This window comes from Lichenostomus cassidix, chromosome 2 (assembly GCF_008360975.1).
Source record: "Lichenostomus cassidix isolate B80296 chromosome 2, HeHo_3.0, whole genome shotgun sequence".
Lineage (NCBI taxonomy): Eukaryota > Metazoa > Chordata > Aves > Passeriformes > Meliphagidae > Lichenostomus > Lichenostomus cassidix.
The window spans coordinates 92,177,294-92,193,324 of record NC_139482.1 but is presented as its reverse complement, the minus strand read 5'-3'; the positions used below and the strand labels follow the sequence as shown (position 1 = coordinate 92,193,324).

The 16,031-nt window shown below is 44.2% G+C and overlaps 1 protein-coding gene across 5 annotated transcripts in view; it reads left to right on the top strand.

Moving 5' to 3' along the window:
• The first annotated feature begins 311 nt into the window (after positions 1 to 311).
• The window catches only part of CARMIL1 (capping protein regulator and myosin 1 linker 1), a 190,218-nt gene continuing 174,498 nt past the window's right edge, over positions 312 to 16,031 (top strand). For 2 of the 5 annotated variants that reach the window (XM_085052395.1, XM_085052396.1), the window contains exons 1-2: positions 317 to 753; positions 4,537 to 4,634. In XM_085052395.1, coding sequence (XP_084908521.1) covers positions 714 to 753; positions 4,537 to 4,634 — 138 coding nt within the window. In that variant the 5' untranslated portion in view covers positions 317 to 713. Of the gene's footprint in view, positions 754 to 4,536; positions 4,635 to 16,031 lie in introns of all 5 variants that reach the window. The other 3 variants (XM_085052398.1, XM_085052394.1, XM_085052397.1) reach the window with 3 other exon arrangements.

The window sequence follows — 16,031 nt, the reverse complement described above, 5'->3', positions numbered from 1 at the left end:
GGCGGCAGGGCCGGGCCGGGCCGGTGTGCTGGTGTGCCCGCGGCCGCCGCCAGATGGCTCCCGACGCAGCGCCGAGCGGCGGCAGCGGGCGAAGGAGGGGCCGGCGTCGCCGCGCTAAACCTCCGAGCCCGCTGCCCTCCTCCTCCTCCTCTCTCGCCGCGATGGCTTCCTAAAGGCGATGCTCCCGGCCGCTGCCGCCAGCACCTCCCGCTCTGTGGCCGGGTGCTCGGTGGGCGCGGGCGGCTCCCGGCGGCTCCCGCGCGGTTCGGGGGACGGGCCGGGGCGCGGGCGCCAGCCCTCCCGGGGCGGGGGCAGCCGCCGCCTGCCGCCGGTGCCGGGCGGGGGAGCCGGGCGGCGCGCAGGCGGGAACGGGGGAGCCGGTGCGGGGGAGCCGTGAGCGCGGAGCGCCGCGCCTGACGGCCGCCTGCGGGCCATCCATCCCTCCCTGGGAATGCCCCTCCCGGCCGCGCCGGCAGCCGGGGGCGGCATGTAGCGCGGGGGGAGCGGGCTCCGCGGGGGCGGGAGAAGCCCCTTCCCTCCGCCCGCGCTCGCAGCCGCACTCACACACCCCGCGCTCCGCAGCGAGGCGCACGGCCGGCCCTCCTCCTCCCCCGCCCGCTGGGTGCATGCCCGCCTCGCCCGGCGCAGGGACGGCGCGCCGCTGAAGCAGCCCCGCCGCCGGGCACCCCCGGGCGCCGGGCAGCGCCGCCGCCATGGCCGAGGAGAGCTCCGACGTCCCCAAAGAGTTGATCGGTGAGGGACGGGGCACGGCGGCGACGGTGGGGGGCGCGGGGTCCCGGGGGAAGGTGCCGCGGGGGCAAGTTTGGAGGCCGCCGTGCGCGACCGCGGGATGCAGCGCTGCCGGGGGCGGGGTGGGGGCGATCCGGCGGTGGGTCTGTGGAGCCGGGGAAGCGCCGCGGGGGCTGGCCGGGGGCTCCGCTGGGGGCCGGAGGGGCTCGGAGGAAGCGGCGGGGGGCGGCGAGGCCGCGCCGCTGCGTGCGGGGAATGGGCGGGCGGGGGCTGCGGGGCTGCGGCGGGCAGCGGGGAGGCGGCCGCGGGCAGGGCTGAGCCCTCGGGAGCCGCGGCGGGGCACGATGTGTGTTCCCTCCGCAGGGCTCTGTCCGGGGGTGCCGGCGGGCTGCGGGCGCTGGCAGACGTGATGAAGCTGCTCCGGCCCCCCGCACCGCCGCCCGCCCGGGGCACGTCCTCCGAGCGCCTCAGCCTGGCGGCACGGGCTGCGGCTCCGCTCCGTGCTCTTTTATTTATCCCCCCGGCTTTTCCGTAGTTTAGGACTCGTTTTCATCCGTACGTCGGAGGGAGTGAGGGTATTTGTAATTAAACTTTTATGGCTCCATGTACGCGAGCCCCCCGTCCTGCGTAGTATACGCTTAGGAAGTCACAGGTGATATCGAGGACCCTGAAGATGCTGTCACCGCTTTTGGGGAGCTTCCAATAGATGGATCGTTAACGCGGCGTGTGTGTAACCAGTGTCATTTGGGGATAACGGGTCTGATGCTCCAGATCCTCAGCTGGCTTGTTCAGGCCGAACTTGCTTTGGTTTTGCCTCTTGAAGAGCTATGTAAAGATTTCACCAGCATTAGAATAATTTAACGTGGTGTCTTAATGACAGATGGAAACAGAAATTTGTCAGGCAACAAGGTACATGTTGCATTGAATACAATCCTTCAGACCTTACCTAGGTAATTCACACTGTTGCATTTCCTTCAGTTTCCTCAGTCAGCAACTGGTTTTAGCATTTATAAAATACTGGTAAAATCTGGGTGGACATTTGCAGCTGCTGCAGATTTTTTTTTCTCTAACATCAAAATAGCTCTATTTTGCAGTCCTATAGGTCTGTGGTTTACAGACAGACTATAAGTCTGTCGTTTACTGTTAGGAAGTGATGAGCTGGGAAATGTTCTAGGAGTAGCTGTGGTCAAAACCATGGAGTATATCTATTTTAAAGTGGCCAGGCATGTTTCAGGTGCTAATACACAGTATTTTGTACTCACCATGGATCTGCACTCTAGCGTTGTAGGTGAGGTGTGGTGCATATTACAGGGAAGAATAAAGTGGGCATTCACACGTCCCCTCCTGGTAGCTTTGAACAATCTTTAAGAATTACCTCTCAGCCGTGCTGCCCTGCACCCACTCAGCTTGATTTGTCAAGGGCTGTTCTGGGGTATGGGGATCTGTTCATGTAGATTGGTTTGATTTCTGGCAGTATTTTGGTGCGTGCGTGTTAAAATGTAACCTTTAAATAGATATTTTTGTAATAACCATGTTTTGGGAGCAGGATGAAATGATGTGTTTTAACACAGAGTGATCGGAGTGTGGAGATTAAAGTGGGGGTAGGAGTGTTTGAGCTGCAGGTTTTGTTCTGCTACTCCCTTCCCGTGTGACCTTTGTCAGGTATCATAGGTCAGAGTCTTCAGAGGAACCCTCTCTTACTGGCTTACCTGGATCCACTCCGAGGTGTGGGTGCCTGAAGTCTCCAGCATTAGAAATGGATGAACACTTTAAAATACGAACCTTAATGTTACGTTTCCATCTCTCAGTGTTAAAATTTACTTTGTGAGTCCACTTGCCAACCAATGTGGAGGGAAGTGTCTTCAATCACATGGAGATATCTATGAAGTCTGTATCTTAGCTCTTTGAAGTAGTGTTTTTTACCCCTTTCAGACAGGTAGAGCCTTTTGAGGAGCTGACATCTTGATGATGCTTCTCTCCTCATGGCTTGTTGGAGTAAGAGTGCTGGAGCTGAGGGCTAGCAGTTGCTGCTACTTCTGCTCTGTGGGAAGCGAGTGTCTCCGTGCAGGTGCCTCAGGAGGAAGTCTCTTGCTAGATGTAGGCACTTGGAGCTGTTTGTGGGAGAGGAGAAACCAAAAGGCAGAGGCCGCGGGTGGAAGTAAAGTAGCAGAAACTGCAACAATACCTTTCCTTCTACAAGGAGATAGGACTTTTATGAAAAAGACTGTGGCCAGCTTGCTTCTGGGTTCCCAAGCAGGGACAGAAAGACCAGAAATGAGCATTACCCATGGGAGAGGAACCTTGGGAGAGCAGTTCACATGGGGCTGGGCTTTCCCCGGTCTCCGCTTACCTGGCTGCTCCGGGATCTTGCAGGCTGGCTGCTGCCCAAGCGGTTGCTCCGGGAGCTGGCTGCCTGCCACCGGGCTGCCGCGGCTTGGGACAGGCTGCTCGCTGGGCTAGCCACTGCTACCGAGGAGCTTTTGTTTTCCCATAGGAAAATTAAAATTCCTGGGGAAAACATGCCGATTCTGCAGAAAGAGCTCTTTCTGGTGAAGAGTCTCTCCGAGCAGCCACGTTTCTGACTTGCACACCCTTGTGCCCTGCAGGCAGAACGCTGTGGCCTGGGTTAAACATCCAGGCTTAATAAATGGTGTGTTGTTTGTGCTAATGTCTTCTGACTACCGGATGAAAATTGGGCAGAAAAGCGCTATACAGAGCGCTGTAATTAAAAGCCTTAGGAATAGCCTATTATCTTTAATTTTTGCCTTTAAACTTAAGCGTGCCCGAGGGCAAAGTGTATGTGTCTGGAGAGGGTGGAGACTTGCCTTTTACAGACGCCAGTTGTAGGGCTGGAAATAGGTTAATGTGTTTAAAAGATTTCTTTCTCATTCCGTTTCAGTGGGGGCTGGGGAGTGAAACTTACTGAAGGTGCCAAATTGGCTCTTCTAGATGAACTCCTCTGTTTATCTCTCAATTACATCAGTGTCAGTAGTTGTATAAGCTTTCTAGACACAGTTCCCTGTGTGTATGTTCCCTTCAGGCCAGGGTGCAAATGTTCAAGGGAAAAGCTGGTTCGTGTCATACTTGGCAGGGATTGTGTATACATGTGTAAGCACGTACATATTAAAGCATTATGGCAACTAAGGTAACTTTGGTGTTGGCACCATGAAGGGGCTACGTTGTCACTGGGATTTGGACCAAGACCAATGCTGCCTTCCATGGCATCCTCTGCATAGCTGTCAGGTGTTGCTCTCTGGAAGTCAGCTTGGTTTGCTTCACTACGTGAATGCACAGAGTGCAAAATGTGTGAACAGTTGCTCTTCCATTGCCTGATCCATTTAGTCTCCCTGATATTAACAAGAGGCTAAAATTTGTGCAGTGCAAGGAGCTAATTTGCTTTAGTAAGCTTCTCAGGTACAAATGATAGTAGTGAGGAATTTGTTGTATTTTCCAAATGTAGCTAAGCAGTGCTGTGGCTTGTCTTGGGAATGCTTCTGATATATAAGTAATGCTGGGAAAAAAGAAATCAAATTGTGTTTGGCATCCTGGCAAGTGACATCAATAATCCTATCATAGTCAACACAAATTATCGTGTAGATGGCATACTTAGAAAGTTGTACTTGTGTTAGGTTGTGTTTAGGACTGGCACATGTGCACGAGACTTCCATGAGTGCAAGCAGTTGAACAACATAGCTCTGAGTCTTTCTGAAAACTCGACAGTGGTGTGTGTTTCCTTCTTGTGTTGACACTGAAGGTATTTAATAAAGATATTTTCTTTTATTTCAGAAAGTGTCAGGGATGTTATTGGGAGGAAAATCAAAATTTCCGTCAAGAAGAAAGTAAAGCTGGAAACCAAGGGAGATAAAGTGGATAACAAAATATTGGTAAGTACTATAAAACAACTCTGATTACATATGTGAAGGAAAAGCCAGTGTATTTTCAGAAGGCATTAATTCTCCTCTGGAAGCATTCTTTGAACTTTGTGTATCCTGTAAGATACCCATGTAATTTATATTCTTACTTTATTGATAGCCTGCTTAGGAAGTTGGTGTGCAGCTGTGCATATTTTCACACACTTGTTTATCACTGAGTTATTTTTCAGAGTTTTGCGTATTGTGTTGTGGACTGATGATAAAGCAAGCTATTATCAGAACCTGTTCTGAAATATTTTGCTGTCTTTGCTTGTTAGGTTTCCTGTTTACATCCATAAGAGTTTTAAGTGGCCAAGAAATGCAAAATAAAGTGTGTAGAATTAATTTTGAGAATGTGAAGCTGTTATGCAGTGAAGAGCAGCAGCAAAACTCTTGGGCTTTTTGAACTCAAATGCCATTTGTATTTTTTAGTATTCTCTGTTAAGTCATACATCTGCATTTTAAAAGAAGTGCTTAGTGTGTGGGATTCTAAATTGTCATTCTTAAAACTGTAGTAGAGGAAAGTGTCAAATTAATCTCACTAAAGTATGCTTTCCTGTTTTCTCAAGAACAGTTTTGCTGGCCTTTCTTGATAGGAAGAAAGCTGTGGTAATGAGCTGCTGCATTTGCATACTATCTTGAATATGCAAAAATACACGGAACTGTATTTTCTTGTTCTTTTGATACCTCTCCATCAGGAGAACTCTTAGAGTAACAAACACAAATAAGTGCAATGCTCCCATAATATTTTGCAAGATATTTGGGGTTTGGTGTCTTGTGTTGGTGCTATTGCATATTTGAAAGTTTTGTTGCCAAAGCTGTTGTTACAGATATTAAGTACATTCCCCATGCAGATATGCTATTTTGTCTTTTAAAACCACAATTTTTTAATCACTTCTGAATTATCTTGAAGTACATGTTGCTACTCCTGGGCCTTAAGACTGGAGATAATGGCTCACTTTTCTGTGAGAGCCACTGCTTAAGGAATTTGAAATATTTCCTGCTTGATATCTACCCGTGTTATATGTAGTTCCTTGATTTACAGTTTTTGGACTGGGAATAGATTGAATATGTGAATGTTGATTGATTGTCTCTATTTATTTGAAAACCATGTTTATAGGGAAGGCTGACAGGTTTCACCAAAGTGGTTACACTTGATTGACTTTTTGACTTACACAGAATCATAGCTATTATCAATAGTGAAGTATATTGTGGAAATACTGAAATACTGTTCTGGACTGATGGGACCAAGAGAGAGTCAAGCTTTGAATCATCAGTGAGGTTTCTGAGGGATGTACTACTTGGCAGTAAAATGCCTAAATATGATGACCTGGATGTTTTTTCTCTCTTTAATCTCCTAAGCTTTCAGGTGGGGAACTTTCACCTTCTGTGACTGAAGAGGTACTGAAAAGGAGAGAATCTTTCAGAGGTTCATGAGTTAGTGAGCATTTCTTGTGTGCACATATGTTGTCTTCAGTGCACAAGATAAATATTTCAGGGAAATGATTTGCTGGATATGTCTGGTAGAACCATTTGCTCTTTGATGCAGAAATGCAGGGGATTTATATTGGTGGGGAAAAAAATGTTTTTATTCCTAGAGAAATAGGTTATTGAGTGCTGCAGGTGAATTTTGTGTTTTCCTTTGCCATAGAAGGAAACTGCCTTGTGTGAAGCTGTACAAATCACTAAAGATGTATATCACTGCATGTATAAATCTTTGTGGGATTGTTAGGGTTTTTTGTTTGTTTGGGTCTTTGGGGTGTTTTTGTCATTTTGGGGTGGCTCTTTTTTTTGCAGAGGTGGTGAATGCTGTCTGCTGTGGCAGAGGCCAGTAGAGACTGTGATTCACTTTGGGGATGCAGAGTTATCTGAAATGCAGAATGCTCTGGAAAAAATTACACCAGAAACACCTTAAGTTTGGTACCTCAAATTAATGAAGACTTTTTTTGCCTCAGTGTGTCGGCACAGTCTCACTTCTTACCTGCAAAGTAGAGGACATACATATACCCTTCACTCATCAAAAGAGTGGTGCTGAAAATAAATAACCTTGCTTCAGAAGTATGTGAGTGCTTAATAGTAAATGCTGCAGGAAATCTGCAAGCCAAATTAAGAATTTTTGTACTCTGAGCTGGAACTTAACAGGATTCAGTAAATAATGCATATGGCCGCATTCTGACCGGAGTGGGTAAAACCAAGTTGCTATGCCTTGGGTGAGCCTGTCAAACAGAATGCTGAATGAAGTGTTGGCAGCAAAAGCAGCTCAGTAATTAAAGACTATATCCTTAAGTGAACGCTCCAGAGGCCTCAAACATGATTGCATGGGCAACCTTCATGCCAGCGCTCCTCGACTTCTGAGAGCTTAGTTTTGAAACGTTAATCTTCTGAGTGCTGCTCTTGAGGGCAGGTGTGGCAATGGATTGTGTTGAGATTTTGGGTTGAATTTTATTAGTAGTTGGGTGTTTACAAGCAAATTAGGTGGCATGCATCAGGTTCAGCACTTAATAGGGAGAAAATACCAGTTGCTATCATCTAGCTAACTCCAGAGCCATTGTGAACTGTGCTCATGGCTTTAGAGCAGTTTGATCACAGGGGCTGGCACTGAGCCCTGACACCCAAATCTGTGCTTTAATTAAATGATCTCTCATCTTTCCTTCCTAGGGAAATCCAGCAAAATCAGTACCGCTTTGAGAAAGGGAGATTATTTAAAAATGACTGCACTTGGCAGGTAACTGTAAAAACACTTGACCTCTGGCCCTGCTGTTCACAGTGTATTCAAGGTACAGAGTACTAGAATACGGATGTAACCGTCTACTGAAATCACTCTGTTATAGGAAATTCCTCTAATAATTAAGATCAAAATTAGAGTCTGAGACTAAAGGAAAAACAGTGCAAAACCCCTGGTGTTGCTTGCAATAGCATCCCAGTATTAAACTGGTGAAGCTGGCGGATTAAGACTATACTTGCCTTAAGATGCTTTAGGATCCCAGCTTTGGGTCCCAGAGTTTGGAAATTATATCTAGGAAATTTTATATAAGCCACATTTTTTCAGTCTCCACAATGAGTTTGCTGCCTCAGTAATCTCAGTCTGCAGGTTTTTAGTTTTTCAATTAGCCATAATGATGCAAAACAGTAAACATCACGAGCTGCTGAACTCCCTCTGGTCTGCTGGCACCAAATCTCAGGTGTTCAGGCAGCAAACTGGTATCCAGCTGAGAAAGGGACTAAGTAGAGGTGTAGCTGTGGTGTTTCTCAGGCTGGAGTTGAGTGCCAGAGCTCTGCAGCAAGGTGGGGGATCCTGGTGCTGAATTTTGGGGTCACGTACCTGCAGTGTGTTGGGTGCAGGCAGCCCAACTCCAGCAGAGCCCTGGAGCAGGCTGCCCCAGCTGGCTCCAGGTGGCCCTGAGCCAGAGTCCTCCTGCAGGAGTGGAGCCAGCTGTGTTTGGCTTCAGCGTGATTCTCACAACAGTAGTCTTAGTGGGTTGAAATAGATAAAGACGTCACTCTTTTCTAATCAGTGGAGGATTGCTTTGGTTTTGTGGGATTGTTTTGTTTAAACCTGGTTTCTGATGAGGACAAGGTTTAAGGCATCATGCTGAGAGCCTGCAGTGTTTTTCCTCACGCTGACAACTTCTGACCTTCTCTCCAGTTTCAGCTTAAGCTGATGGGTATGAAGAGGTCTCAGTTGTGATGATAATGGAGTCGGTTGGGGTGTGGGGGGAGACAGCCAGAAAAAGAAACTTTACACCTACTCCTTCCTCTGACGCCTCCACCTTTTGCCACCAGAAGGGATCAAGCAGAATGTCCTGTCTGTGTCTGTGAGATACTTTAGTACCTCAGTATTTTCTTTTCTCTTTATTTTTCTTTTTTTGAAATCCCGAGGCCTGAGTGATTATCAGATTATCACCTACAGACAAACACTGGTAGGGACTGGGCTTCTTAGCTTTGGTGTTTGTGGTGCTGTTTTCCCCCCTCAAAATAGCCAAGATATCTGTACATAATTTTACTTCCCACTGCTGCATCTTCATCTCAGATTTATTGTAATTAGTAGCATCCGTTGAGAAGTTGAAATGTGAGCTAAAGGCAATATGCAAAATAAATGTGACCTATTCCTTATGAAATATTGATGTTTTCTGGAGTGGTTCATGACAGACCAGGATTCAGGATTCATCTTACTTTTTGTTTCTTTACTGTGAAGCAAAGAGAATATTCCTGCTCTAGTTGCTTTTAAGATTAGTTTTCCTTTCTAAAATAATGTAATTTTAGACATAAAAGATAAGGAAATACTGCAAATGGCTATGCTCTCTGTATGTCTGGTCTGGGTTTTTTTGGCTTTGTTGCTGGGTTTATTTTGGTCATTGGTGTTGCGGTTTTTGTTTTGTTTTTTTCCCCCCAACCTTAAGGCCCTAGAATAGTGTGATGTGGCGAGCAAAGGCACTTTATTAGGAAATCCCATTGAGGAGTCTCTGTTACACTTCTGCCCCCAGTCATTTACATTCTCTTTGTTAAAATACCACAGTGCTACTTCTGAAATCGAGACAGTTGCTTTGGCAGGTGGCTCTCCTTAAAATGTACTGTGTGCCCAACACAAATTCACTCGGAGCAATTCATATGTCCTTGTCACTTTCTCTGGGACATATGTTTCCATGGGCTTTTGAAGCAAAAAATTGAGCTGACTCTTGACAAAGGATTTTATATTTGCTCTGTGCACATGGTCTGAGATTTCATGCTCTGCTTCTAAAGACTCTCTTATAGAGACTGGAATTCTATTTAAAAAAATATATATCTGTTGTTTACTTTTAAAGGAGCAATTATGGCCATTTTGTGTGCTCTCCATGTGGCTCCTGAATACTGCTTGAACAATGTGGCTGACTCTACTGAAGCAACTGAGAAAAGCCTGTATGAGCTCCTGTGCCTGTTCAGCTATAAGGGTGGCAGTCTCCGGCTGGAGGCAGTAGTATTTTGCACTGCCAAAACTATTTTGGGATTAAGAGCTCTAGTGCTTGTTTTCCACTGCTCATCTTTTGTCGTGATCCATCCATGATATTCCGTTTGAATAGAGATGAATTTCACATCCTGCCTTAAAAAATATGCGCTTCTTTTAAACCACTAAGAGCACGAAGCTCACAGGGTTGTCTAAGGTTGGTTTTACATAAAATGTGTGCAATCTCACACGTTATATCATGACAGCTGGTATGTGATAATGATGTTAAATAGGGACATTCTTTAAAAATAATGGTGTTTCCTCTTCCCTGCCCAGAACATCGACTGTTATGACATATATCTCAAGTGTGTCTTTATGAAGATGAAAGGAGGTAGGTGTTGGTACATCCCTCATGTCAGGAAATTTAAATGAAATGAGGTAGAGTAATCAAAAAATACTTAGATGTGAAAACGTATTTTAATACATTTACAAGGTGTCTCTTAAAAAACAACTGAACTGTGGCCTGTAATAATGCTAGAGAAAACTGAAATAAGAAGAGTATTGCTGGAAATAGAATTTATTAATCCAGTCATGCAGTTGTATATGTTTCCAAAATAGGAAATGTTTAAAAAAAATACTCACGTGCAAGTTTCACTGAAATTTACATTTATGTTATACAATGAGCCATAAGATTACTTTTAACTGGTGGGAAGACTTACAAACCTGGTATTCTGGAGTTCTGTATCCAGTTCTGAGACCTCCATCATACAAAGGACGTGGACCTACCTGTTGGATGAGTCTCCCTGGGGATTCTCCCAGTATACTCCCCTCTTGTGAGACCCCACCTGTGAGGTGCTGTGTCCACCTCTGGGGGCCCCAGTAGAAGGACATGGACTTGCTGGAGTGAGTCCAGATGAGGACCATGAAGATGATCAGAGGACTGGAACACCTGTGAAGACAGGCTGAGAGAGTTGCAGTTGTTTAGCCTGGAGAAAGCTCCAGGGAGACTCCATTGTGGCCTTTCAGTGTCTAAAGTGGGCTTAGAAGAAAAACAAGGTCAAATTTTTTAACAGAACCTGTTGTGGTAGGAAAAGAGAGAATGGTTTTAAACTAAAAGAGGTCAATGTAGACTAGATTTAAGGGAGAAATTTTTCTCAATGAACGTGATGAGGCACTGGAACAGGTTGTCCAGAGAAGTTGTGGATGCCCCATGCCTGGAAGTGTTCAAGGCCAGGTTGGATGGGGCTTTGAGCAGCATGGTCTTGTGGAAGGTGGTGTTGTCTGGTGCTCACTGCAAGCGGTTGGAACAAGAAATCTTTAAGGTCTCTTCCAACCCAAACCATTCTATGGTTCAGTGGTTCAATGAATTACTGTGATAGTGCATGCAAGTGTAGAAGTTCAAGATGATTTCTTGCACTTTGAGTGTAATGTGTTCTTTGCATGCTTTGGGAGGATAGAAATGCAGCTTACTTGCTCTCCCTTTTTTTAGTTTTGGGCAACTAGCGCAGGCAGAGAAATATAAGAAAAAGGTATTCCTCTTTCAGTGCTCTGAAAGTACCTGTTACTGTCCTGGCTCATGTATTTTGCATTTGCACACTCACCTGCAGGTGCATGTATCTTTATCTGCATTCTGGAAGGAAGAAATGTGAACACGATCTCACTCTTAGCAAGTTCTGGTTTCCTGTTCACAGCTCTAACAGTTATCAGGGTACAAAAGTGGTGGGAGGGAGGAATCCACTATGGGTCTGGATTGATCATGGAATCTTTCCTCCTGTCAAATTTCTGAAACCCAATTAGAAAACATTTCCCATTAAAACTGCCACACTCTTTCCACTTCTCTTGCTGAATATATAATGTAAGTGGTTTGCTAATGTGCTTTTACTTTGAGAGGGCCTGACTCCTTGCCGTCATTATTTATGAAATGGGGCCTTCCTAAGCAAGGATTTTCATTGAAATCTGTTAATAAAAGAGGCAGAAGACTGATTATTACATATAATTTCCCTAAAGCTGGAAATAAAAAACAGAAAATGAACATTAGGGTCAACTTCTTGTCTCAGTTACTCTGCTACTAATGGCTTTTCTCCCCCCCAAGAATGACTTGGAAGGGAGCAGAATGTGTTATTTGGTAGGCCTATATAAATGCAAAATCAGTGTCCATATTTGTGTGGGGTTTCTCTTTTTTTTTCTTTTTTTCCTCTTACAGCTTGTTTTATCTGCCTGACTTACTTTAAAAGACTTCTCATGCAGGGAATGTGGTTTACTTTGGTCTAAGTAGTGTGGAGGAGGACACAGTAAACTTGAAAAAGGCTGCAAGGGCTGCTCGGTGAAAAGCTAGTGCAGTGTACTGTGAAAAATGCTTCTTGTTGCCCAGAGCCCTTCTCTTCAACCCTTGTTGTGGTGGAAAATTGGTGGATGTCACTGATTTGTTTGATTGTTAAAATATTTTCTTTAGCTCACCTACAATTCTGCTTCACTTTTTTTCTCATGGTGGCGGTAATTTAATTCTGTGTAAAGTAATTACAGGCCCAGGATATAAAATCAGTCTTTAAATATAGCTGCTGCTAATGGTGCTCTGTACAGGTACCTGAGTCCCCAGGCTGATTTCTGCCCTTGGTCCTGTCTCATCTCTCCCTCTTTCTGAAATGCCTACTCTGTGTCAGCTCACAAGTGATCTCTTTGTCTTGGTGATAGCTTCCCTAATTTGGTTATTTCAGATGACAAACTGTTAGGATGCAAAATGTAATTGTAAGAACCGGATTCTTATAACCCTGCACTCCTGAAACAGACCTAACCAAATTAATTGGCCTGCTGGATGAGGGAAGAGACACCCTGGCTCAGGGAGTCAGGGTTGCAGAATAAGATCTGTATAGCAGTGGCATCTGAAATATAAGGCTAGAAAAACCAAGTTTCTGCTGGTTGCTACAAAGCTCAGAGAAGGAATCATATTACTGATATTGATACAAATTAGAAGGGTTTGTGGGTCCTCTGAGGTTATTGAAAAGGTGCTTGCAGGATAGAAACTGTGGGCAGGTGAGGAGCAGCTCTTGTTTGAACAGGTTACGTTTCTGGATCTTCTTTGCAAAGTGACCTTTATTAAAAAAATAAATACAAAAATTGTGGTCTGGGCTCGTGGATGTGGATGTTGTGCAGCTTATCGCCTTGGCTGACAAGTGGCATTTGTGTCCCTGTATACAGCAGAAGGCCTGTGTGACAGCAGGATGGGCCTCTCATGTGGAGATGGAAAACAGAAGAGGAGATGCTGGGTCTATATTCCTCTTAAGATTTTCATCTTGCATTGCATTTTCAAGTGGTGCTTGTTTCTATGCTTTTTAGATCAGTCGATAACTAATTTTTTCCCCTTTCCACAGCTGAAGCAGTGGTTAGCAGCATGTTGCCTGTGAGGTAGACAGTGGTCTGTCTGTTTGGGATGTCTGGAAGCACTCTTTTAGCCAGGGCTTAGGAAGCTGAGGTCATTTGGAGAAAGCCATTCCACTTTGTGCCTCAGAGATGCTTGCCAGAGGCATTTCTTCATGGAGCAGGCACTTAAGGTACACATCACTTTCTCTGAACACATCCTCAGTCCTCTGATTGAACAGCAATGCTTCTTTTGTACCTAGGACTTTGTCAAACTCTGCTTTTGTAGAGCTCCACGAAATTCTGAGGATTTGAGCCAAGTTATAGATACCTACTTGTTCTTGGGGCCAAGGAGCAAAACAAGAGGGTGAGATAGCTGCTGCAGAGCAGTTTCTACTCAGATTTGATTAGAGGAAGTGAATGGCTGTTGACCCCAGTCTGAATTGGGAGACAGGGCACTGCTGTGTTTGTTCAGGGTCAGCCTTTGAATGAAAAGGCTTCTCCCTGTCTGCCTTGAAGGCCATTAGCAAGATTGAAACTATTCACACAGAACTATTGATAAAGGGGAAGCCTTTGAGAGGCTCATCTCTTAACAAGCACTAGAGGCTGATGCTTAAGAATGATACCTTTTATGGCTATGTAGGAGCTTCTACTCCAGTGAGGAGCTGAGGAGCCTGAGGCAGGGAGCAGTGAAGGTAGGTCAGTACAGATGTTGGGGTTTTTTGTGCAGCTGGCTTTAGATGGCAATCTCTTCTTTTGATGTTGACAGTGTTGCAAGTAAATATTTGAAGAAATACTAGCTTTGTTCGGTACTGATGCTTTAATGAGTACTAATTTCTGCTACCTTGGTAAGTTTATTCATATCCCAAATCTAAAGTGTGCATTTAATATTATTAATATTAAAAGTGTAGCATGAAAAATGAATTTTAAATATAACAAGCAGTTTTCCTGGCTGCTATTCTTCACATGTGCAGTTTGCAAGTGACAGAAAAGCATAGGCTTTGGCCTTTCTCTTTTCTCATCTCAAGAAGGTGCTGAAATCCCTGCATTTTTTGTAAAATGTATTGGTGTATTCTGTGTACAATCGTTTCATACACTATGGGTATCTTTATGCTCCCTTTCTTACCTTGTACCTTCCTTTTTACTGTCCTTACAAATCCTCTGCTTCAAAAAGTCCCTGGAAGCTTTCCTGTGTGAAGATGGCTGTCAGGACTGGGGTTTGCTTTTTAGTCTACCTCTTCTTGCACTAGTATGCCCATTTTTCTAACAGCCCATATTCTCCCACTTCTGTTTCATTTCCTTACAGAGATAGTGCAAATATCCTTGCAAATACAGGGATGATGAACCAAACATAATGCTGCTTTGCTAAAAAATATTGTAGGCTGCAATAAACTTATTCTGTATACATTTTTACCTTGGTTTGCTAGCCAAGTTCTCTGCTTCCTTGTTCCACAATTTAATCAAAATCTTGGCTAGGTCTATGTTATGTGTGTCATGGTGGCAGTTTGGTTCATGTTGGACATTATGGTGCTGTTTGTCTAGTTTGCCTTTAAGTTCTTTCCATTCTTTCCACCTTTCCCAAAGCAGCTCCCTTTGGTTAAAAACAAACAAACAAAAAAACCCCATAAAAAAACCCCAAAAGCAAAACAAGCAAAAACTCACTGATAAACCCCAAACCAACTGCCAGTATCTCAACAAAGTGCTGTGCAAGTTATGCTTGTCCTGAGGGAGGCAAGGTAGTATGATGGACACAGCTCACTTGCATTGCTCTCTCTGCTCTCAAGGTGCAGGAGCGGTTGGAATGAGAAAAGGGAGATAGTTAAAAGAAAACAAGTAAAGAACTGTAGTATAACATGGCAATTTAAATGTAATGAGCTGATGTGGATAATGCCAGAGCACTGTAAAAAATTGTAAAATAGCTTTAAAAGGGTTTCATCTGTGAATACAATGCTTTGTTACCCAAGTTTTATGGTTTTATCTTTACTTTTGGAAGACTTCTATGAGATTTGACTCTGCTGATGGAATTTAACTGTATTTTATGTAATTTGTACTATTTCTTTCACATGTAATTTCAAAGCCAGTTTTTTACCATTTACTTGCTTAGCCACAGCTGAATGCTGATTCTCTTGGGATTCTGTGTAGGTGTGTCAGCTGAAGTTTGGAAAAGCTGTTTATCTGGAGAAGAGTTGTGTGCTCAGTCTTTACCAAATGCCAAGAAAAGTCTTTAGGAATGACCTAATACAGCAGGGACTTACGGTTTTGGGGGTTTTTTTGGTTTATTTTTTTCCAAATGGTTGGTTTTTTTGCCTACATCAAGTAGTACTCAAAAAGCTAACAGGTGCAGGTCTCGACTCTTAAAAATTGCATATTCAAATTAGAAACATTTCAGATGGTTGCAGGTTTAATGGTGACACTGAAAATACATTGCCTTTTTGCCTTCTCATTGTTAAACTATATGACCCTTTCCAGCTGACAAAGATTTCTGAAACTGAGTAAATGCTTATTGTGAGCCTTGGCAATACATTCCTCTGTGTTAAATATTTTGAAAACATTTAACCAAAAATAGAAAACCTGAGAATACTACTTTCATGTGATATTTTCATTGTAATGCTATCCTTTTAAAGTATTCCCTGTAACACTATTAGATGGATCTACTATTGTTTATATGTGCGTGAAATTGTGTGAAATTAAAATTCTGCAGGTTTTTATACGGTATTAGTTTTTCACAATGTAGCCTTAATGCAGTTTTAGTAGGTCTTTGTTCAGCCTGAGGGCTTAAGTCCACCCCAAATGCATTATTCTTCTATTTTTCTTTTTCCATAGTTTCTCTGTTTTATTTTTCTATTTTTATCTTCCATTGTTTATTTTAGAATATTCCTTATGTTGCTTTTCTGTTTGGAGTGCCTGTTTCCTCTCAGCATAAAGACAACTGCAGACAATTCTTTGATATCAAGACTGGCCTTAAGGACATAATTGAAGGAAACATTGAAGAATTGAAGAAACTTGCCTACAAGTCAACTTCTTGGCTTCCCCTTTCACCTCTTAAACTGCCTCAGTCTCCCACTGCTCTCTGGGCTGTGTTTCGTATGATGTCC